We start from the raw sequence: 26,793 nt of genomic DNA, 5'->3' as shown, positions 1-26,793 counted from the left end.
GGCAATGTGTGGGACACAAATTGCCAAAAATATTGATCAATTTTAAGGCCCCAGGGGTACAAAAGTCCTGGAATTTACAATTTATGTCACCTTTGTTTTCATACTAAATTTGAAAAAAGAATTACAATGGTACCTAATCAAAACCGAGTTAAAAATGTTCAATTGTTAACGTACGATGAACGTAGCACAACAGACAACGACGGACGCAAACCAATTGTAATAGGTCACACGAGTTTACTCGGGCGACCTAAAAACAAAATGAAACATTATTTTTGTTTCATTATAATGACAATTTGCCTCAAAAGTAAAATTTGTAAAATCCACACATTAAGGTTATCATCAAATACATTAAACGTTAAATATTTACTTGCATCTTTGGAAAACAAATGTTGGCAAATGGGAAAACCTTGGATGACCAGAATACACAACCCTGAAATTTTAAAATATTTTTTCAAAGCATATAGAGCACTCATTAAGATTAAAATGTTCACCTTGACCAACATCAGATAAAAAACAATTCAAATCGACATATTCAGACAGGGATTCTTAATTGTTAACCATTGTGTTGAGCACTTCTCAAAACGATACGCTGTTTGGATAGTAACATAACAACATAGTCTGGTGTTGTCACTCTATATATAGCGTAATTTTGATATCGGTGTACCCTTTATCTAAGACAGTTGTAAAGGTAAATTTATACTCTTATCAATTTGATAACAAGTTTAATAAAAAAAGATTGTGGTAGAAACTAATATTTAGATGAATAATGTGTATATAGTAATTATAATAAAAATCATCTGAAAAATGTTTGATACATCTTAGTTTAATTGGTCAATATATTTCATTGCAATTCATTACTATTACATTTAGCATTACCCCAGGCCTGGTATATGGGATAGTAAGTAAAATACAGGTTATGAATAATAAAGAAATACATTATGATTATAACCTGATTGTCCCAAAAATGTTTCAAAAACTTATTGATCGTTGTGCGAATAACTACCACAACCTCCATTGTGGTATCATCTGCTAACGAGGAACAATACTTGACACCGGTTATCATTATTCAAATCATTAAATGCTCTGAATTATATGCCTACGGTTTGTAAACTTAGTATTTCGGTGTATGAGAACTTGAAATAAAGCGACGTTTAAAATACCGATTTTGAAAAGACACACGGAAAGCTGTTGATTAAATAAATCCTAACGTGGCGCATACAATAGAGATGGAACTGAAGACGGCTGAATTTGTACAGAGCATCACGTTTATATACATGTCCTCGTCAAAGAATCATTATGAACGCAACCAGCTTTTATTATCAGAGAAATCAAACACCAAAATCTAGAATATAGAAATTTATTATCAGCAACAATGCCAAAATGACAATAAATAAATTTTTCATCGTCGAAATAGGCAAAAATTGCATTAATGAAATCTTACCAGATGAACCCTGGGATCAAATGTGAATTTATTAATGGACTCCTATGTAATAGTGATTTAACCTATACAGTAGCGATAATGATAATGATTTTTGCCATTATCATGGAAAACGATATAATTATATATTTGGTTTTTATTTATTTCACTTGGGCAGATTTTACACCATCTTGTGGCTGCAGACGATGGATAAAACACGTGAGATGAAGAGGGGAATAACTAACACATAACTAAGATATAACATGTATGAAGAATTACCTACAGGGTTTGTTTTCCCTGATAAACAGATTGATGTTCAAAAATCATCCATTTTCCTTCTTTGTTTAGGTCTAATGACATTCAGTATTGTCATATGAATACTGCATGGAGTTAAGGGAAACATTGAAAAACGCTACCCTCGAAAAGTATTATCCACTATGGTTGAGAATATAAACATTGAAAAAAATCTGCTGGATTGATACGTTTGTTTACCACAGAGAGGAAGATGGGGGTGTTGCCTTTACAGCCCTTTTATCTAAAGACAAATTAAAACAGTGAGCGCTCACGTTATGGGAAAGTTTGATCGAGTGTTGACGAATTGGGGCAGGGCCTATCAACAGTCATCTAGTGTTTTCACCGCCCTTATAACAATCTCCTCAGCATCTCCCGTAGCTTGATGAGTCAAACAAGTAATTTTGCCCAAGTAACTATTGCTAAGAATGACAAAAAGATTTCCATTGTGTTTTCCAATTCCAAAACTTATCCACATGCTTGGAATACTCTACCGCTGCTGTTAAACAAGGGAGATAAATCAGGAGCAAGAAAAGTAATGGTAAAAAAGCAAAATTTCTTGACCATGGCTCTTATAATATCTTTTCTGGTTTTCTAATTAACAATCTATAAATCTATTTGAGCAGTGTGAATTCAACACAAAATGCACCCATTTATGTGTTGATTCATTGTATCCGTTGATTAAATAACAAGAGGTCCATGAGCCTAGAAATGCCCACCTGATAGTTAAGACAATGCACAAGGGCACAATGTGCAAACATGGCTTTCCTGTGGGTCTTATAACAAGATGATAACCGTATATGCAGATGGTAAAAAATATACTGGAATTTTCTCTAGAACGAGCTGTCATAGGCACAATACATGGTTCACACAAATTAAAGGACTAACAAGGTTAACATGTAAGTAAGAAAAAAGTTTTCACGTTCAATATGGAAATCACGCTGACACGCAACAACTTTTAATGAATCCTAGTATCTAAAACAAAGAAAATCTACAAATTGTGCTCTGTAATGGCACTTCAGAGCATTTCGATAAATGGGTGTATGTCTCATATACTGTTCACCTTACAAGAAAACAGCACACCGAAGCTTGTTTTCATTTAAAATGACAAAGCACAGATAAAAACAATGTGAATGAAATATGCCATTTATTAAAAGAAACAAATGGCAAAAATAAAGGTTCACAAATAAAACGGGGGAAATCAGCAAATATAAAATATTTTGTCATATCATTGCACAAGACATCAACACATCTGTCCTGAGTTGTCCCATAAATGATTTACACAAATAACAATACTACTGACTAGTTCAAAAGGGGAAACCAGGATAAATAAAATTTTGTCATATAGTTTGTTTAATTACCCAAGATATCAACACATCTGTCCCGATTTCCCCATGGATCCCCAAAATTTCCAATACTACTGATTAGTTCAAACAGGAGGGAAATCAGCAGATATATAAAAAAATGTATAATTACACTGCAGGATTTCAACACACATATCCTGATTTTCCTCAAAGATAATTATACAAATAACAATACTACAGACTAGTTCAAACACAAACTTGAAAAAATTGTTCTAAAGTGTAGAAAAGCAAAAAGATGACATTTCGGTACTTCGGAATACCCGTCTATATATCAATATTAGGATGTTGTTATCAAATACATGTATATGGATAACGAATGATATATAGATATACAGTATTGCATATCATTACTCAGATTCATGCATAAGTATTTTTTTCTGAATTGTATTTTCCGTTATGTTTCTCAATTCACAAATATAACAAATGAAACTCTATCTCATTCAAAAATTCTTATTTTTGGGCACTAGATAGAATAAACAATTTCAAAATGTCTTTAATTAGCCAGCGAACTGAACTTTCATGTTCGAAATTGAAATAAAATATTAACTGTTCATGATTGAGAATGTTATAATGTGGTAGCGTTAGATACCCTTTATCGGTAGAACACTAAACTGTCGTACCAGAGGTTTCGGGTTCAATGCTCAGCAGAAGAATATACTTGATTGTTATATTTTGTCCCTAACGTGGGTTCCAGGTGATCTCTGGCGGGTGTAAGTGATTGCCCCAAAACTTCGTCCCACAGGCACTGGCTCTGACACTCTAGAAGAGTCGGGACCTCTCTCTCTCTCTCTCTCTCTCGATCGATCGATCGATCGAGGGACAATGTGGTAGTGCAATATACATATAATGACGTTCCTACTGGCTCTGGCTAGTATGTTAACCGTTTAGCTCGATTGGTAGAGCCAGAGGGGTTAGATTCTCAGCAGAGACAAAACAGTACATGTTACAGTAACATATTTCATCAAGTGAATATAGCGCACAATACATCTTATACTTATATAACATGTTTGCTATATGAGAAAAAATATGTGGGTGCATTCATAATATTCTCTTTCTACTATGCTCATGAATTATGCCAATCGAGATATGTTTCCATTCTATACACTGTATCTATTTTAAGATAAGCATTTAATATATTCCATATTATAATACATTTTTTCTACTTAATCAGTAAAAGACAGTAGAAAGAAGTCTCAATTCACATAACGAGCTTGTCCTATTTTATGTACAAATTGAAAGGGATTTGAAAATGTGTCCCTCGTCAAATAAATATTTCGCATGCCAAACTTTAGAGGGTATCCATGAAAAGAAACAACGCATTTTGCTTATATAGGAAATGAGTACCAATTCATTTCCCACATGACCTTAGTACGAATCTTTGGCTCTATCACTTGTTAAATGGGTTGATTTGAGACGAATATCCGCCAACATTTGAAAGTTCATTCCAAGTGCTAATAAAAACTACAAAAGTATATATACAAGTACATGTAGTCCATTGCTTTTATAGGTCATATCGCTACTTTTGTTGTACAACATACAGCGATCTACAGTGAGTTACCCCCTTCTACCACGGTAATTTTCGCAGTCATTTCTCTATTTCTTGCTATGAATTCCCATCCCGTTAGTTAATACAGACTGTTATATTATTTCTGGCAATTCTAAACAATTTTAATCTTGAATGTGAATTTGTAAGATTTATCACATTTTCTACTTTATCATTGCATTCATATAGAAATGCAGTACCTAACGTTCTAATCCAATGATCAGCACTTGACTCAGTGCGTGACTCGATAATGTTTCTGTAATTTTGCATCAGATGTGGGATGTTATTTGATATTTGGGCATTCTAATCTATAACAATAAGCAATATTTTTACAATGCAGTTAATAAATTTCAATATCTCCTTTTGCTACTAATTGTTCTTTAGATATGTAACTCATTCTGATGACGGATAAATCAATTTAGATATTGATAACATCTATGGAATTTCAAACCAGATGGCGATACGGAAGAGTTTATAATATGTGGGTTTTCTGATCCATAACATGATGCATTGTTTTTAAAATGTAGTTTTATAAATTTGAATATTTGGGTTTTGAATGTTAACAATTGTTCTTTACAAATGTAACAGATACTGAAGTCGCATAGACAAAATCAAGTATCGATATTTGTAAGTAATTCCTCGCCAGATGTGGATACGAGATGGTATATAATATGTGGGGATTCTGATCTATTCTGAACCTTACTTTGTAGTACCCTGAAGCTGTGGTGGTAAGTACAACTGTAAATACACTATAGGATTCGTAAAAACAATATATTCAATACAATATTTTATGTGCGTACGTAGAAACATTTCTTCGATATGTTTCAATTATGTTGACTTCTGAGTAAGAATGTCATATGTTCTCTAGCGAATATCAAATTCTACTGTAATTCCTTTAACTAACTTATGATCATATAGATTGGCTATATTGTGACACTTCAAAGTAATAATAATATCCTTTATCTATACAGGATTGCACAATTAGTTATATAAACTAGTTTATATTGTGGTCCTGTCTATAACATATATATACATCGAGAACATATATCACAACGCATGGAAATATCACAATTTATATACATACAGATAAGAACTAAATGAAAAGAGACAATAAACACACGAGTATCATTGAGGATCAAAATAATGTTTTAGTTAGGCTGATTTAAAAGATGTGGTAGTTGTGCATTTTCTTATACAATCTGGTAATGAGTTCCATGAAATTGCTGCTGAAATGATAAAAGATCTTCTAAACTATTCTGTTTTGGCTCTTGTAACATAAATAAAATTAGTAGAGCTCTGTCTTGTATTTCTTGTGTTTACCTCATTCACAAATCTAAAAACATGCAAATACTCTGGAGTCGTATGATGTAAAATTTTAAACATAAGAATAATATTTCGATAAATAAAATATTCAATCAAAGGCATCCATCTCAAATTTGATAGCATGCAAGAATTTGATATTGAATGAGATACCTTGATATGTAAAATTAACCTTGCTGCCCTCTTTTGTAATTTAAAAAGCCTATCAATATTTGTCTTGTTCTTTGTATCCTGCCATATTGTACAATAATAATTAAAATGAGGAAAAACAATAGTATTGTAAATTTTGAGTAGTGCCTCCTTTGACATAAAAGTACTCAATTTCCTTAAAACACCTAGTTTCTGACTAAGGTTTTTACATACGCATCTGTGTGATAAGACCACGTAAGACATTCATCGATGTAAACACCTAAACGTTTGGCACATTTAACATTTTCTATAAAAAAAATCACCAACATTAATGCAAAGGTTTCTACATTTCGATACTTTCTGTGACGTTCCTATTAAAATACATTGTGTTTTCTTTAAATTTATTGTCAATTTGTTCTTATGCATCCATTCCATAGAATTTATAAGATCATCCTATAATTTGTTTCCAATCACATCTAAAGATTTATCAGAAACATCTTACGTGGGATCATCTATATATATATTGACTGTAGAGTGTTTGAGACATGTTGGGTAGTCATTTACAAACAGAATAAAAAACATAGGACCCAATATAGAACCCTGAGGGACACCGATGATAACATCTTTTTCCTTTGAGATGGTCCCTTTCCATTTGACACATTGCGATCATATAGATAAGAATGAAACCATTTAAATGTTTTTTCACAGATACCATAAGATAAAAGTTTGTGCATCAATACATCATGATTAACTGTATCAAATGCTTTGCTTAAATCAATAAAGAGTACACTTGTGAGTTTCCCTTTATCAATGTTCTCAAGCCATTTGTCAATGTTTTGGTCTGAAACCTGATTGATGCTCTGTTAAAAGACTATTTGCGATCAAATATTCGTAAAAAGTGTGAAAAACGTGTCTTTCCATAATTTTACTTATGATAGGTAAAACAGATACATGTACCGGTCTATAATTATTAACATGAAAATTATCCCCAGATTTGAAAAGCGGGGTAACTCTAGCTTTTTTCTATTCATTTACAACGTCACCCTCCTGTATAGAGAAATTCATGATGAAACACAATATGTCAGCTACAACATCAATACTCACTTTCAGTAATTTTACAGAACTTTCATCCATACCTGTAGCTTTTGAAGTTGACATGCTTTTAAATTCTTTCTTTAAAAATTCTACATTTGGAATTGTAAATGAGCCTTTCGGCATTAGTTCAATTTTCGGGAGCTAATCATAAAAATTTGTCGCAAATATATGACCCATGCCACAAAAGAAATCATTGAAGGAATTTGAAATTTTATAGGAGTCTGAAATTACTTCGCCATCAATTTCTAGGTAGGATGCTGATGCGCCTGCATATTTAGATGGTAGAAATTGCTTTATTTTACAACGCGGTTCCTTGCTGATCGATATAAGGCCCAGTCCGATTCGTGGCGGGATCTTAGAGTCTTCCGATGGAGATAATCCCTTTGACGAATTTCAGATAGAACGTCGTCGTTAATCCATTTTTTGCAATCGGTCCTGATACGGCGCTTTTTGACTGGCATATGCTTGTCAACTATTTTCATAAAAAGCTTCTTAAATGTTGACCACATTTGATTTACGTTGTTAAAAGATTAATTGTTATTCCATTCAACACCCCGCAGATCCCTGAGAAAATCATTTTCGTCAAATTTCTTCTGATCTCTGCATTTCTCATATATATGATCACTTTGTGTGTCACGCTTATTTTTCTTTCGGACGACATATACCAGGTGATGATCACTCAGACCTATTGGCACTACACCACATGAGCTGTAAACTTCAAGCACGTTTACGTAGTGTGATCGATGAGTGTGCTTGAATCTTTTGTTATTCGGGTGGGTTTCGTAATAGCTTGCTCTAAGCCAAAAGTTTCCATGGATTGTTTAAAATTTCATGTTTTCAGTTGGTCAAAATTGAAGTCACCCATTATTACACGTTTGTGACAACTATTCGTTATATCTTTGATATACTCCTCAAAATGTTCTAACCATTGGGTGTTTGAATCCGGTGGTCGATACACAACCCCAGTATTTATTGTCGGAGAGTTCATTAATCTAATATCCACAGTAAGCATTTCAAACATTTCACACTTGCATACGTTTTTAATTGCCCATTTCTCTTAAATGTACATTATGATCCCTTCACCATGTCTATTGCGATCTCTGCGTACAATGTAGTATCCATTTACCTGTGTTTCAGAATCCGTGATATTTGAATCTAGTTTACTTTCAGAGATTGCCAGAATATGGTAAATTCCATCTTTCAGTAAAGTTCTGATTTAGTCCAGTTTATTCATTAAATCATATAGATTCACATGTGCAAATTTTGTACCTTTAGGGCGATTAATATAACTTTCTTCCACTTTTTCGGTGTTGTAGAAGTTTTCATCTATGTCGTTGATACACGAATCACAAATGCATTCAATATTTTGATTGCTATTAAGCTTAACATCCGACGTGGTATTATTCACACAACCTGTACATGTGTAGGTAACAGTAGGTCCAGTATTTAATTGAATATCATTCGAAAGCAAGAGGCACAAAACCGTGAATAGCTGATTTGTACTCGCTTCGCCTCGATACTTGGATGAGCTTTTTTCTGTGTTTTGTACAGTCGAAATATCTACTTAAGTTTTTTTTATAGCAAAGAATTTTTGTGTTAAAACAGGCCATTGAAAACCATCTCCAAAATTAAAACCACAGTCCATTTCCTGTACAATTAAAACAATTCTGAATTGCATGCAAGGTGAAGATAACGAGCAGTGATCAATCTCATAACTCCTACAAGCAATACAAAATTCCAAAATATGAGGAGAAATGTTAACGCACCTCTTATCACGTCGGTCATTTTTTCTGTAAAGTGATGTTGTCCTTCGGATATCAAGAGTCATTGGCAAATTAAGATTTGAAAATATTCATTGTTACCACAACCTCGTGTAATAGCCGGGAAGCCATAGTATTGATTGATATAAAAATTGGTCATTTTAAAGGTACCTAATTTCCGGATATTATGTTTTAGTAAACTTAATTTAAAAAGTGCATAAGAGAAACTGTGGGTGTATTTCAATAAACACATATAAAATATGGCGAAAAGGACTACTAATACTATTCCGGATACTTAAGTAAAGGAGGAAGCTTCACTATAAATGGGGAAGACTGGCTGTATAGTGAACACTTTCCCGGAAGAAGGCTCGCTATATAACCAGACTTCCGGGGTAAATATCACTATATAACCAATCTTCCGGGGGAAGGGTCTCACTATATAGTCATCCTTCCGGGGGAAGTCTCACTATGGGGGAAATCTCACTATATAACACCGCCATATGAATTAAGTGGTGATCACCAATTAATTCATCCTTCGGCCGCCAGTTAAATGAATATTAATTATATACCCTGGCATTTATCGGCTTCCGTACATTATTGAACACAAATACAAAAATAAGACATGGTTTACTTCAAACAGTTTATTCCAAACAACGTTATTTTTACAAATAAAAAGTGAAGATAACGAACAGTGATCAATCTCAACTTATATAGGCAATACAAAATATAGAGTTGGGCAAACACGGACCCCTGGATACACGAAAGGTGGGATCAGATGCCCATGAGGAATAATCTTCTCCTATCGACCGGCCACACCCACCGTGTATATATTCATCAGGCAAACTGATGTTATCCGTAGTCGAAACCAGTGTGATAAAAACGGCCTAACAATCTATATGACACACGTCAGACAGCATTTGACCCAATGATAGGTTGTCTCGACATTATAACGACCATAGAATTTGCGAAATGCTGACTTTAAACAAGAGTGTTGAAACCCCTCCACCATGAACTTGATTGGCAGTAGCCTGCCTTGATTTAAAAACACAATATGTAAGTGATAATGGAATATTGCTACATAAATATGGGAAGTTGACGATGGAGAAGCTGTAATCACCCCGTTTATCATAAAATTGAGTTGTTAGTTTGCCGTTAATATCTACTTTCAATGAAATATCTAAGTATGAAGTAGAAATGGACGACTCTGTGGTGTCGTTTATTTCGAGTTCACAAGGATATATCGAATCGACACATGAATGAAAATTATCATTGGTAGATAAAACGTTGTTGATATATCTAAATGTTGCATTGAAAGCCACAGCAAGAATTTTTTTCTTCTCACGTAGAAGTTTTTGAATAAACTCTGCTTCATAAGAACATAAAACAGGCCAGCTAACAAAGGAGCACAATTGGTATCCATGGGATTTCCAACAGACTGTTGGAAGACCTGATCACCAAAGACTACGAAGATACTTAACACTGATTTTGACTACGGATAACTCCGTTTACCTGATCAGGATATAGGGCTCCCCGTGGATGTGACCGGTCGACGGGGGATGCTTACTCCTCCTAGGCACCTGATCCCACCTCTGATGTGTCCAGGGGTCCGTGTTTGTCCAACTATCTATATTGTATTGCTTATGGGAGTGATGAGATTGATAACTGTTCGTTATTTTCACCTATCATACTGTCAATGAGGAACTCCAGCAGTATATTTTTATATTCAATTTCAGAGTGCTTTTTCTTGGAATCATAGTGGTGTTTAACAAAGTAATCTTTTGGATGAGTGACCACTAGATATGAATATTTCAGTTTTCCATTTTTCTTGAAGAAGCAACTGTCTATGATGTCAAAAAGTCTAATTCTTAATTTATCGTAAGGAATGGTCGTGTAAAGTTTTCAAAAGTTATACGTTTTGATGTTGTTGATTTGAGAAAAGCTTTACGATTTCAAGTTTACTGAAAGTTCTTTAAAATTGTTTAGAATCCACATTTGATTTCCACCACTTATGGTATATGTAGTGGCAAAGTACGTTTGAAGTTTTGAGATAAAAACAATTCTACCTCTAACTTTGTTCTTAGTGCCATTTTGTTTATCTATGGAAACAAACATTTTGGTATAAAAACATTAATATATCGTAATAGATATTAGAGAAAATCAGAGCCGAAAAGTAGATTTTTATTACTCGCCGAAAAATGTCAAAGTCCAAATTTTGACAGTTTTTTAGGAATAATTTTTTTTAATTTATATGCTTAAAAATCCAATTGCACCATTTTTTTGGTCTCGTCGAGAAAAAGAAAATGGTATAGGTCGTTTTTCAAAAGGTGTATGATTATAACAATTATTGCTGAAAATGTTGTTGTTTTTAATCGAAAGGGCAAAATCATGTACTGAATCTTTATTTTTGGTCATATTTCAAATACCTATGTATGAATGTGTTTGCCTTTTCGAGACGAGGAGAGAAATATATAATCAGAATTTTTACCTTGAATAATAAATATTTTGACCAAAACACTGATTTTTGATAACAAAGACGTAAACAAAAAGTGATCTTTAAGCCTAAATAGTTGATACCATTTTATTTCTCATTGAGACAAACAATTTAGTACAACAATTAGGATTTATTGCCATAATAATAAAAATAAGACAATTGGAGTCAAGAAAGAATGTCGATTAATCGGCGACAACTCTGTCATACCAATTTTTCAGTTTGTTGGGAAGAAAATCTTCATTATACATATTAGAAAAAAAAATATGATTATATATTCTTTTTTGTCTTGACGACACGAATAATTTGATATAATATTCATCGCCTTAGTGGAGAATGTCAAACTCCAGGGTTAGAAAGTGTAACTTAATCGTTAGGCACCCCTATCACTGTGTCAACATAATACTGGATATCAACATAAGTTTAATAAAGGCAATTTTACCATTTTGAATTCATGTTATATTTTACAAAACATAAAATAGTGCATACTTTTCCGCAATCATTGACCAAAACAATCCTTTGCACATGCTCCAAGTCATCAACATCGGGGAAAGTGTGTACCATTTTGATACACACTGGACACCCACACAGTTTTTATTTTCAATATCATCAATTCCAAAGGGTCTTCAATCCCACTACACAGGTGCATGTACAAAATGTAGTGGGGTTAAAAATTGTAGTCGGATATAACGTGTATATTCATATTTTTGTAGTCGGATTGAACACACACACACACACACACACACACACACACACACACACACACACACACACACACACACACACTATACACACACATATATATATATATATATATATATATATATATATATATATATATATCCAAAAAAGTAGAATTTTTTATTTTGATTTTGATTTTGATATTTTGGATCAGCTAGTTGGACGAATAAGGCATGTCCTAAGTCGCTCCACTTTTAACATTGATTGACAAGCCTAAAGACCAAAAAAAAAAAAAAAAAACCCATGTAGTCTGCGTTGTAAATACGTTTGTAGATTAGTGTAGTTATAGTGCTAGATGTATTTTTATGTAGTTTTTGTTATTATTCTCTGTTGATCTTGGCCACATTATGTAATTCTTTTCGTTTGTCCTCAAGAAGGGATGGGTCGTCCCGAAAACTTGACAATCTGGTTGTTCGTTCGTGTCGTTGGTCATTTTGGTGCTTTGTATATTTGTTTGTATTTGACGTTCTATCCATGTTGTGGATCCGACACCTTTAGGTTTCGAGTGTTGTTGGAACTTTAGTGCTTTTATATATATATGACATATCAAATTTGCATGAATTTGATACGTATGAAATATACGTATAGAAGCAAATTCATCAATATTGGCATCTTAGGTGAAGGTGTGCAATATCAACATGCATTTCTTAACTGTTCAATATTAAACCCGTCATTAATGCATGAAGCAAACTGTTTTTTTAAATGGGGACATCATAATTAAGGTACAGTAGAACATTTTGTTTAAATAAATGAATATGATATCAAATACCGGCGCTGTCAGATTCGAAGGACCGTCGTTTACCATTTTCGCTTGTTTATGTCGTTACGGTAACGTCAAAATTGAACGCTCATACTCAGAATGTTTCGGACGCACACAATTTATGCAATGCAAAGTTAGCGTTCCATAACTTCTCAGGATATTGAATGCTAATATTCTCTACATTTTACGCAGATTTTATCATAGACTATTTATTAGCTAAATTACTATATATATATATATATATATATATATATATATATATATATATAACTGCAATATTTTCATGCGAATACTGCACTATCATTATATAAAAATCGCAGAAAGTCGTTATAAATAATATAGAATATTATACCCAAAACACACGTGGAAATTGCATAATTTCCCCATGAATATCATTGAATAAATTTGCCTGATATACGATGTGTGATTTATGGTTTGATTATTGCACGATATCGGCATGATTTTCAAATGAAAATGAACACGTATGGAAATCATGTGAGCTGCTTCTCACTTTGTATGTCTCAGCAAAGATTTAAATGGATTGTATCAAGAAAGTTGCAAATGATTTGTATCAAAGAATAAGCAGAGACTGTGGTTTTTAAAAAAAGAAAAATGAAAGGACCAGCAAACATGTTAACGAAGCTATATCTTAGGTCTGATACGTGTCCTAGGTATGTCTTAGGACACCTTTTAGTCTTAAGTCAGGTTCTCGAAACTTTCCTGAATTTAGGCCTCGCCATAAGTTCATCCTAACTTTAGGACAGCATAACCCTTGTCCTAAGATCATCCATTTTTGTTTGTATAAACATGGCGACATCCATGATATTGAGGTAAAGAGCTCTCAGACACCATGAAGATATTTACAACCCGCTAAATTATTTAATTGTAAGTAAGAATGGAATTTCGTGGTTTTCATAGCCTCCCGGCGCTATTGGACAGGGATGCCTTCTTCGTTTTGTAACTAGTATAGGAAGGCCATTTCTTCCTAATCTGTGCTCTCTCTCTCTCTCTCTCTCTCTCTCTCTCTCTCTCTCTCTTCCTCGTGTGTGCATATAATATAATATACAAGCATATATTTCCCCACAAATACCCTACCACGCCCACTTCTCGGTTACTACTAAACAAAGTACGCTAGAGTACCTTAGAGTACGTTGGTAAAATTTCCAAATCTAATGCAATTTAAGTGTTTATTTGTATGTATAACGCTTAAATATACATGATTATAAAATAATATTGCAATATTTGTCACAAGTACTTGCTATTTAATGATATTTTGACTAGAAAACATTAAATTTATTTACGCATCTCGATCCCGATTCTTAGTATTTTGTTTGAAGAAAGTATTTGAGCGATGTAACATATTACACCAGTATTAAACCCAAATACCAATGATTTATTTTCAAGGAATTTACTGTTCGATTGACAATAAAAAGACTTAATACTTCAAACATAAGATAAAGGCGTAATCTTGGAAATTTAAATGTAATGCCCTCGTATTAAATAATGTAAATATGTAGTTAAATTTGATCGAGATCGGGATCAAACGGTAAACTGCAACTTGAAATAATCCCCAAACTAATGAAAACAAACGCAATATATTCCAGATATACATTTATTAGGTTGAATTAAAATATAAACATCTACGAACAGCGGTAAAATTGCATTAAATTGTGAAATTGTACCAGCGTACTCTAAAGTACTCTAGCATACTCTGTTTAGTAGGACCACCTCTTCTCTGCTGTATATGTAAAGGTGTTAGAAAGTACATTAATACGATGCTTTATTTTCAACTTCATCAAGTATCACTTTAATTTTTACAGTTAAAAATAATGAGTTTCTCTTCTTACTCACGATAATACACTAATCTACACAATTCACAAATTGAATTCAGACTGCTTTGACTTCTGTCGGATTCTTCAATTATGTTATCAAAAACCTTGACATGAGTACATGCAAGTCAAGGTATATCGGTTCGATTTTTCAACTATCGCACACAAGTTTTGGTTTTGCATTCACAATAAAAAGACACAGTTTATAACATAGTAATGTATTAATGTATTTTGAATTCATGTTAAAAAAAAGAAAAGAATATTCATATAAGTAAGTAATGCCTGTCTTTTCTCTAGCTGTATGTGTCTAGATTTTAATTGTTTACTCGGAAGTATGTCACGAATATCATATGTGTAAATGCATGTAAAGGAATAAGAATGTTCCTAAGTTGTTAGGACGTCCTAACGTATGATATTCCTAAGATATCGTCCAGATACATCCTAGGACACATAAGTTGATCTTAGGATGTTCCTAACGTTTTTCCTAAGTTATATCTTAAGACATGAGACATAGCTAAAGTTATATCTTAGGAAAATTTCATAAACATGCCTGCAGGTCCTGGTTTTTCACTAACCTTTGTAAGTACTTGTACAATTGTAAGCTGACTTGTTGGTTTCTTCTGGTAACGTCCTTATTCTCCTCTGCATAAACTGCATTATGAATTAGGTGGTTTATAATATTCTACCCATAACCCCCACATTGAAAGATTCTTCATCATAATTAGATAAAAACACGAGAGAAAAATGCACTGATAATTGATTAATTAACATATATATCCCTCACAAACTATGCGCATACCACACACGCATTTTCATTGCATGTTGTTATGCATATTGTCATGCAAAGTATCTATAGATTCACTTTAGTTCATAATCTGTAAAATTACACAACGCCCTACATCAATTGTTTTGTGTTATCATTCTTTTTAGCTGTTTTTCCATCATCACACGATGAAAATGATGTTTGGCACTGTAGGGGTTTGTGTAGTTTTACTCGCTGTGTGCTGCAATGGGTATGAGATAGATTCAAATATTCGAGGTAACTACATTTAAACTATTTTGCATCTTATGAGATTTTATAAAGCACATTATTTAGATGACTGTTTTGGTAATGGAGTATGTATAGCGTTACTAGGTTTGTCGATGAATGATAATGTTCAGACATTGAAATTTGACATGGAATCTATTTTCAGCTAGGCTAAACAATTGCAAGTTGTTGAAAAGCGATGAATCCTTGTGGAGGCTTTTAAACGTCAAGTATGTCAAACCAGTGGGTGTCCTGTTTGATGTATTGTCTACATATGAATTGAGGGGATGTGAGAGTAAGTGTAAGGGGACTTAAATCGAAACAAATTTACAAACAGTAAAAGTGACGGTATAATTAAGATGGAATACCACACCAGGAACAAAGCTTAATGGAAAGTGGAGGATATGTACAATAATAGTTTGATTCATGTAGTGAAAAAGACATTTCATTAGAAAGCAATGGGTGTGAGTAGGGGAATTAAAACCCTTGTAAGATTCGCACTCACAGTCAAAATATTGGTTGTGTTATCTATCTTTTTATTTGCGATCACAGTGTAACCTACTAAACTAAAGGGTATATATATATATATATATATATATATATATATATATATATATAATAGATTTTTGTCTGCACATAATTTAGGTTGTGCAGATATTTTGAAAGCAGATCCAAGCAGAAAGGGACATGATGGCATTTACACTATCTACTCTAAGTCAAATATGAGGAAAAATGTTTTCTGTGACATGACGACTGAGGGAGGCGGATGGACAGTAAGTAGAATTTTTTTTATGTTTCCAAACATTGTCAATAGCTAGCAAATAATGACTAAAGAGATGTACAATTGTCCATATGACCCGAAAGTGATCTCTTTTAACCAATATTCACGGCATTGTAACAATGTGAACAAATACGATGTCCGAGGGGTTTTCAAATCAATACTATAAATGGGAGGTAACTCCGACGTATTGATTTAACAGTTATGAAAGATGAGGGTGAAGTGAAGGAGTAACAGTCATATTCCTCCAGCAGAATTTTAAATAACATTTATGGTGATTACAATGTGATATGATTTTTCAAAATTTACAATTATGTTCAAAATGCAATAACTTGTGTGGTTGTTATGCAAGTACAAGTACTTACTTAATGGATGAAGAGGTGGGTTTGGCAAAGAGAGAATTCATTAAGTGAAGGTAATGAACAGTGATCAATCTCATACATAAATCTAACAAAAATGCATAATTGAAATTAGGGTGAGCACTGACTCATGGAAACAACACAGGTAGTATCAGGTGTCTAGGAGGAGTAAGCATCACCCACTGACCGGTTACATCCGCCGTGAACTTTTTATCTTGATCAGGTAAACGTAGTACATGTACACTATAATCTATATTCTAAATCAATATGTTGAGTTGTTAGTTTATCGTTAATGACTGTGATCAATAAGATATGAAACAGCTATAGAAGACTCCGTGTTGTCTTATTTTGAGTTCACAGGGGTATATCGAATCGACATATGAATGGAAATAAATATGAAAACTGGTCAGCTGATAAAGGGTCACAATTCGTGTCCATCGAAATTCCAACAGATTGTTGAAAGACCTTCTCACCAAAGACCACTGTATACTGTCTTTTAAAAATCAAATTCAGGGTACTTGTTCGTAAAGTTAAAATGGTGTTTAACAAAGTAAATTTCTGGATAATTGATCATTTCTGAGTTCGCTTTTAGCCGCTTCGGCTCTCTATGATGTCAAAAGTCATAATCTTTAAGGCCACTTCTTCAAACAAACTTTAAAAAAAGATGAAAATGAATCCTTTTATATAAGTAAACTGAATAAATTTCAGTGCATGGAATTTAATTTTTGACTAAGATATCTCCATTTTGTTCAATACAAGTGGACAGCTTTGTAGAGTTTGATAGGGAGGGCCAAAATACGGCTGTATCACAATTTTTGAATATCTGCATAGAAAGTATATAAATTCCCAATATTATAAGAATCTAATATTTGTACTAATCAGAACCAGAATTAACCAAAAATATACGAACCCATGCATCCAATTTTTTGTTTGTAGCAAATGTCCCTAATTTATCATGAGGAATGTTAGGGTTAAATGTTAAAAAGTCGTATATTTTGATGTTGATGGGTTTTGGACAGTTTTGTGATTTCAAATTTACTAAAAAAAAATCTTTGGAATTTAGAGAATCCACATTTGATTTACACAACTTTTCGCATGTGTTGTGGCATAATATGTCTACAGTTTCTCCTTCGTAGCAGTTGATATTTTCGTGAGGGTTTGGTAGAACTTTACTGGATCCTGCTATGCATCGATGTCTTTAAGAGTTTTTGTGAAGTTTTGTAATTTATACATATTGTAATTCAAATTCATTCGTGTCGTTGTCTGGAATGTTAAATTATTTAAAACTGAAACGTGATTTTGAAGAATTTCGTCTTTTGAAACGTCACTTTGAGAATAAGTTGGATTACCAAATTGAGTTGTTATAATAATAAGCATATCAAACAAAGACAATATTGTTACCAGTTTTGTCAGCTGGAACCAGCACACATTCCTCTATTTAAAACTTCATCACTACTGCGGATATATTTATGAAGCTATATTAAGAATAAGACGTATCCTAAGTATGTCTTAGGACATTTCTTAGTCTTAAATCAGTCCCTCAAAGCTTTCCTAAATGAAGGCATCGCCGTGTGTTCATCTTAACTTTTGGGCAGCATAACCCTTGTCTTTTGATCGTCCTAAGTTTGTATAAATTTTGATATTGATACAAAGAGCTCACATAAACCATGGAAGGATATTTAGAAACATTGACAACCCAATAGATTACTTAAATTTCTTCAGTTGAGCAATTTGTGTTTCTCTTCTTACTCATGATGATACACTAATCCACATGACTCACAAATCAAATTCAGACCAGTTTGACTTGTGTCGGAAAAACGATTGCTAAATTATTTATCTATGTCCTAGATGTGAGTACATGTAATTGGCAAGGCATATTGGTTCGATTTTTAAACTATTCTACAAAATCATTGCGGGACTCATTCTAATATAAATAAATCAATTAATATATGAAACATCCCTGCATGGGTTCAAGTATCACAATATTAGTTTATTTTTTTTATTGTATGTGAAGTAGTTAATAATTCTATAATTTCTTAGTTTATAAAATAATTCTACTAAATATAGGGTATCTGTATTAAGAATATTCATATGAATAAAGCATGTCTGGCTTTTCTCTAAGCGTATGTGTCTAGATTTTAATCATGTCACGAATATCATTTCTATAGGAATAAGAATGTTCCTAAGTAGTTAGGGCGCCCTAACTTAACATTTTCCTAAGATATCGTCGAAATACATCCTAAGACGTTGATCGTAGGATGTTCCTAACCCGTTTCACAAAGTTATATCTTAGGACATATCTTAGGACATATCTTAGGAAAGTTTCGTGAACATGCCTGCAAAGGTTACTAAAGAGGGTACGCATATTTTCTTTAACATATGTGCCTGGTCTAAACGTCAAGTATAACGAAGGAGTAATACCTTATCTCCCCATTAATGACAATGACCTCGAAAAGTATGATGATTCTTATATCATTAAGTAAAGATTTGAACGAAGAATTACTGTTAAAACATAACTCCCCCCACCCCCCGGTGATTGTAAAAGGAAAGAATTTATTTGCTGTTCTACAGGTCTATGGTTATATGGTAAAAGTATTATGTATTATATTTGTAGGAAATGTAGGGTGCAAACTTGTACTAGAAATATGATGGAATACAAGACTGAACCTAGTAATTTTTGTTACAATGAATGTTGCATATGTTGACAGCATACCGAACTGAATACTACCACAAATCTAAAAGTTCTTCGTAATGCATTCGATACCGTTTGGAAAGCAGAATACTTTTAAAGGAATAACTGAAACAGTTTTCTGTTGTTACAGACCCTGAAACGTGCTACTACACATTAAAAACGAACCGAACCGTTCCGTGCAAGAAACGAACCGTACCGTTCAAGAAACGTACAGTACCGTGCAAAAAACGAACCGTACCGTTCAAGAAACGTACCGTCCCGTTCAAGAAACGAACCGTATCGTTCAAAAAGCGTACCGTACCGTGCAGAAAGCGTGCAGGATAATATTATGCAAACCCCGCCCCCAAAAGCCCGAAAGCGTACCGTACCGTGCAGAAAGCGTGCAATTTATGTCACGTGACCCACTTTTTCAGCCACAGTATATTATTTTCACAATGGCGCCCGATGGGAAAGGAGGTCGTAGACTATCGCTGGCTATTCGAAGCATTATCCTCAAACATCACGAAGCTGATTTTCAGTGATCAAAAATAAAGTCAGGGAAATGAAAATCGGACTTCGCGTGATAAAGGATAGGAATATATATGTATTATCATCATTTTATTTGATTCAAAGACAAATGCAACAGATATCTAACATTATTAATTATGAATGACTGAATGCTGACAAAAAAGGACGTACAAACTTCACGTGCAGATATCCTGGATCTTTCATAATGCCGATGATAAATCACAATAAATGTGAAGTGCAGAAAATAATCATTGTGTCATTTGCGACTTTAGTGTATTCAAAACAAAATTCACTTCTTCTTAAAAACTTTTCCAATTTAGGCACTGTAATTTATATCCGGAAACTTAATACGCTTTGTTTTTACACTTACGCACGCCCATGTCGGGGAGCAGTTCATGTAACAACTTTTTATAAAATCGTAAATTAATAAATGTCTGATGAGAAATGAAAAACAAATTGAAACGTAATAACAACCATTAAGACTTAGACTTAAGCAAATTCTAAAAACTTTTATTCATAACTTTTATGTACGTTATCAATATGGAATTATTCCATCGAAGCAATCAAAAATAACGTCTCATTTCCCCATGTGCACATTCTAACACAACCACAAATCCTGCAGCCGATAATCAAAGAGCCGAATAAGACCGATCGAGTGAAAACAAACTATCGAAACGTACAATTTATACGAAGTCAAAGCGTTCAGGCCACGCCCACCTCATTAATAAAACGTGCAAACCGTTCACAAAGCGTGCAGCTATTTTTAGCAAATCGTACCGTGCAAGAAGCGAACCGTACCGTTCAAGAAGCGTACTGTACCGTGCAAGAAACGAATCGTACCGTTCAAGAAACGAACCGTACCGTTCAGAAAACGAACCGTACCGTTCATAAAGCGTACCGAACCGTACCGTGTAACTGGTGTAGTAGCACGTTTCAGGGTCTGTATATCACAAAGTGTGGGTCATTAAACCAATTAGAGCATCATACTATTTCATCTATATTGTATATACAAATTTAAATCTACAATTGAAAATATTCTTTGTTTAACACACAATTTATGAGTGCTTTTCCTAAAATCGATTTGCATGTGGTAAAACGTACATATTGGGATTATTGATGATGAGAATTCAATACAACCACTGCGTGACTGTTGTTTATTGTAGGTCATACAAAAACGGATAGATGGTTCCACTGACTTCTACAGAACATGGAAAGAGTACAAAAACGGCTTTGGGGATCCTTCCAAAAATTATTGGATAGGTGCTATGCATGTTTTTAGAGATTGTTAAACGCAATTTTCATGGAATACCAAATATAGGGAGCAATAATTACCTTTTAATGACAACGAATATCAACTGAATGCCAAGTAATCATTCTCGCAATAGAAAAGAAATTGCAGAATACTCACCTCTTATATTCGTACAATAGTAAATTTCACTTTTTAGTTGTTTTTTCTTCTTCAAATAACAAATAATTCTTCTTCTTTGTATTTATGTTACACTTGTTTTTAACATAATCGATGTAATAATTCATGTAGTAAAATTCTTAGTAATAGTGATATGTCTTTATTAAGTAAATGTTTAAACAATTTTAACTAACCAAAGGTCTCTTAGTTTCTCACACTAGATTCTTTCTGCAATAGATATAATTGTACGTTTCTCCATCTTCTTCAAATACATATCTTTAGATCACCCGTGAGTCACTCAAGTGACCTATTGGTAATGATCTGCGTCCGTCGTCGTCCGTCCTGTGATTTGTGTTAGCGATTGAACATTTTAAACTTTTTGATAACAACCCTTCCAATTCTTATCAAATGGTATGTAGCATTTTTTGAAGAAGAGGGACATAGATGGTTAATTTCAGGATTTTTGCACCCGAGAGGCCTGAGGGGAGAGACAAAAATTGCCAACAATTGACGAATTTTCAAAAATCTTCTCTGCAACCGCACATCTGTTTAGAATAAACCTAAATGCATAGTCATGTACAGAAAGAAGGCCCAGGAGCTACCAAAATTAAAGATTTCAAGTTCAGCGGGTTAGAGGTTCTGCCTTCAGTGCGGGATCACACCTAGCATATAGTGTTTATACGTAAAACATATGTATACCATCTTCTTTTAATGCTATTGATACTAAATGAGAACTAAATGGATATTTAAAGGTATATGTGCGGGATTAAAAGTATTTTGTTCTATGTTGAAAAGCAGACCGTGTATCTTATCAGTGTGATAAACTATGGAAAATAATATGATTTGACAATTTCGACAAATTATATACGGTTATTAAAGAAGTATTGTTGTACTTATTGTATGAGGAAAATGGTGATTTTCTAATGCACATTTATGAAGGAATGACGTTTATTGTGGATGTGCGCAAACGCACGAACAAATATTAGGCGAAACATCATTGGAAATGAAGATTTCGTTTACAGTATGTAGTCGTACTGAATGGAGAATTCCTGTTAATCATGAAATTGAACTCCCCTTCAATTGCTCAAAGTGGTTCTCTCTACCCTATTTTTCGTCTTGCTGTCTCTTATCACTGAATGTGTCCCGCCAACAGCCTGCGGGCAGTCCACGCTTTCACGTCGCCATGCAATTGTTTACTTTCGAAATTCCGTGTGCAACGTTACGTTCACTATCCAACTCGGAGAATACACGATTAAATAGGAAATTAGCTGGATTACTTTTTAATCCGATTGAATTAAATTGCATAATTTGCATAGCTTTATATAAAATATTTGATTTTTATTCCTACGAAAATATCCAAAGAATATGGCATATATAGCTTTAAAAAGAACAGGTACCCTTTACCACAATTATAGATACATGTATCATCCCAGAGGGGTTTTGGCACCAGGGTGCGGCAAACATATTTATATTGCATTATATCTTAAAAATACTCCCTACTTCTGGATATCAAGCAGTCAAACTGTTGGCATGATAATTATTAGCATTGAACCTTGTGTCAATTCTGTGAAATTCATAATCCCTGTGTTAATGTCATGTCATACGGTGGAGTCAAGTTGGTCATATATTGAAAATGCATTAAATTTTAGAAAATATTTTTCCTTAATTCTGATCATCAAGCAGTCAAGCTGTTGGTATGATTATAACGAGCAATGAGCTCCATACCAATACTGTGTAATTCATGACCTCAGGGTCTATGTCCTTGGATGGGGCTAAGTTTGTCATTTATTGAAAATGCATATCTTATATGTATCATTGAATGAACATTGGACTCTCTACTAACACTGTGACATTCATGACCACAGTGTTCCGTTACATTTACCAGGGTGGTGCTAAATTGGTCATATACATAATGTATTGCAAATGCAGTATAAAATCTTTTGTACTGCTGAACACCAAGTAAAACAAAAAACAAACCTGTATCATTATAACGAGCAATGGGAAATTTACTATCCCTGAGTTCAGGTCCATGGATGGGTCTTACCTGATCATGTCTTAAAAGTGCAATAAATATATTTATTCGTGGACATCAAACAAGCAGTGTTTGCATGATTACCCGTATGAGCAATGAGGTCTCTAAATCAATTTGTCCTTTTAGAACGTAAATAGGAAATTGCATTTCGCTGTGACGTGATAAAACTTACTCACCCATAAAAGAATTCCAAATCATCAAATGTGTATGACAGTATATCTAGCTCAAATATAAAAATGGAGAAGTATGACAAACACACCGGTAACACAATAGAGTAAATGATGTGTATACTCAGGTGACCGTTAAGGTACATGGAACTCTTGTTATGATGAACAAGTCTATGTATTTGTGAAAAAGTAAACCATATCTTTACGTAATATAGCTGGCTTTATTTTTCTTACATTTTTTATTTTACATTATTTACAACAATACGTATTCCGAACTAACTCGTGAATGTATTATGCTGATCCTACCTGAACAAAAATTGTTTTCTCTACTTAATACCTTCAAGTAATCTCATTGTAGTTCAAATTAAATCAAACCGCTAATTAAGGACATTTCAACTTATATTTAGGTAATGAATTCATCCACTTGTTAACCAATGGTAAAACACAGCAACTCCGTATTGATCTACAGAGATTCACTGGAGAAAAGGGGTATGCCAAATATTCCAAATTTATTGTTGGCGATGAGAATAGCAAGTATAAGTTGATGACGTCGGGCTACAGTGGCACGGCAAGTAAGTTTCTTATGCAGTCACGAATATTATAATAACAGTTAGCTCTTGAGAGAAATTGTTATAAAATGGGATACCAGTCTAAAGTCCTCAAACTTCTTTGAGGTCTTTGATGGAATGAAACGGGATATCATCCAATATAGATTATAAAACAACTGAAAATAAAAGTGAAACTCACGGGTCTTTCGAAAGAAGCCTTCATTCCAATATAAGGTCCCGCGTCACGTTAGACGTTGAAATGATAAAGAACTCTCCCGACTAAATGTTTTTGTTCGTTACTTATCTTACATCTAGAGTCTTTACAGCCCAGTAGCTAAGTATTTCGTTACTAGCTTGAAAATACGGATGTATATTTAATTGCTGTTACTAAATTTAGAAATTCATTTCAAAATAAAGGATTATCTCCCTCATGCATAGCTCTTATCCTTGGACGAATTTGGCTCCACTTTTTTGGCACGCTGTTTTTGGCTATATTTAGCTCTAAAACTTCATAGTTATTTCGGATTTCAAAGATTTCGGTTGAGCATGACTGAAGTGACATTATTTGTCGAAATGCGCATCTGATGCATCAAAATTGGTACCATATAAGTTTTACATCTACGAAAGCCCAGAGCTCATTCGAGATTCGAAATTCAAAATACGAAATTCGAAATTCAAAATACAAGATTCAAAATTCAAAATACGAGATTCGAATTTCGAAATTCAACATCCAAATTAGCCAATCAAAATGTAGGTCACAATAGATTAAAAGTTAGAGGATGCATATAAACTTAAAATATGACAGAAAGCTTATTCTTCTAATATGTTTACCATACAACGAAACATTTCTTTTAAAACTAGAAATCAAGCTTGCTATGAATAAGCTTAGATAAAACATAAAAAATATATATAAAGAGACAACATAGATTGAGGAGAAATATTTATTCATGGCTCGAATTTCCTTCATTGTTTACATAAAGACGCCTATAAAATTGATTGATTGATTGAGTGGGGTTTTACGCCGCCTATAAAAGATGGAGCGGGTGGGGAAAATATTTCTATAGGCACCTGAAGTATCGACACTACTACCAACACCCCCCTTTCTGATTTTTTTGCAGCGATAATTTCTCCGAAATGTGTGGATTCCTTGTCTATCCCATCCCTATTTCGATTTATATTTAATCGTTTCACGCTTTTTGCAAGCTTTATAAATTGACCTTCTACCCGTATAAGAGAACTACTATGTTTTGAATTTCCCCCAAAATCAAACTAAAATCAATTGTTGGAGGGCTTTCATCGGTTAATAGGCTTCATATACGATTTCATTTTAGGTATATTATGAGGTGTATTCGTCATTATTTGACCTGGTTACCGCACAATACAGAGTTAAATATGTGGCAGCTGAAACAAGTTTCCTGCCCCTCCCTTCCCGCTTTCTACGGACTTGTCTGCATATTAAGCATGCATCATAACTTTCATAGTTTTAAAAGAAATGTTGGTAAACATATTAGGAGAATAAGCTTTTTCTCATATCTTAAGTTTATATGCCTCTACCATCTATTGTGACCTAAATTTTGATTGGTTAATTTGGACGTTGAATTTCGAAATTCGAATCTCGTATTTTGAATTTCGAATCTCGAATGAGCCTTCTGGGCTTTCGTATACATCCCATTCCGGAATAGTCACCTACATAAATAATTCACCAGCTGTAGATGAAGATAGACAAGTTTTAAACTATAGATGGCGCTCAAAGTTGTAGTAATAAAGGTTCATATCCTGCCAACGCCCACCGTAGTAAGGACCCCAGTATCTAAGAAACGTCGTTAACATTAACTTTTATCGCAGGGTACTTGGCAAAGAAATAGTAAATACTTATTTTGAACATTTTGAGTTTAAACTGATACTAGGTTTCAACAACCTGAGCGCTAAGCTTAATTAAGTCTTTTTTATATTTCATTGCTAGCAAGAAACAGTGAAAAGTCTCTATTTTTTCTCATACCAGGAGACGGCTTGAAATATCACAATGGGATGAAATTTACGACAAAAGACCAAGATAATGACGCACATGGTGGAAATTATAACTGCGCAAAAGCCTGGCACGGCGCATGGTGGTACAGGAAGTGTCATCAGTCAAACTTAAACGGTCTCTACACCACTTCTGCAGTTGTCAATCCTAAACATCCTACTTGGTATCCTTGGAAAAGAAGACACGAAGCCTTGAAATCAACACTAATGATGATCAGACCAAGATGAAACAGAAAGGAGCATTTATGAAAGTGATGATTCATAATATATTCATTGCTTGAAAAAAATAAATGAACTGAGAAAAACATTAATTTTGTTTCTTTCTATACACTGAAGTGAACACCGATCTGGCGATATTTCAGCTAAAGCTTTCTTTATGATATAGGGTAGTTGTAATTAGTTGCATACAGATTGTACACTAAATTGAGAATACATGTTTTGTATATTATTCTACCAAGTCATTCACTTTTTGCTTACCTGAGCTGAAAGCGTCATATGAGACTTCAAAGAAATTCT

At 33.7% G+C, this 26,793-nt stretch overlaps 1 protein-coding gene across 1 annotated transcript; it reads left to right on the top strand.

The window, feature by feature from the left end:
• Positions 1-5,270: 5,270 nt before the first annotated feature.
• LOC130046452 (ryncolin-1-like) lies at positions 5,271-26,582 on the top strand. The gene is made up of 7 exons (XM_056157945.1): positions 5,271-5,343; positions 15,668-15,776; positions 15,931-16,059; positions 16,410-16,537; positions 21,264-21,360; positions 24,112-24,276; positions 26,255-26,582. The coding sequence occupies exons 2-7, from the start codon at positions 15,689-15,691 to the stop codon at positions 26,503-26,505; spliced, it is 858 nt and encodes a 285-aa protein (XP_056013920.1). The 5' UTR covers positions 5,271-5,343; positions 15,668-15,688; the 3' UTR covers positions 26,506-26,582.
• The last annotated feature ends 211 nt before the right edge of the window (positions 26,583-26,793 follow it).

The sequence above is a fragment of the Ostrea edulis genome, chromosome 3 (genome assembly GCF_947568905.1).
Source record: "Ostrea edulis chromosome 3, xbOstEdul1.1, whole genome shotgun sequence".
Classification (NCBI taxonomy): Eukaryota; Metazoa; Mollusca; class Bivalvia; order Ostreida; family Ostreidae; genus Ostrea; species Ostrea edulis.
The sequence above is the reverse complement of the archived record's forward strand: the minus strand, read 5'-3'. Positions and strand labels throughout refer to the sequence as shown.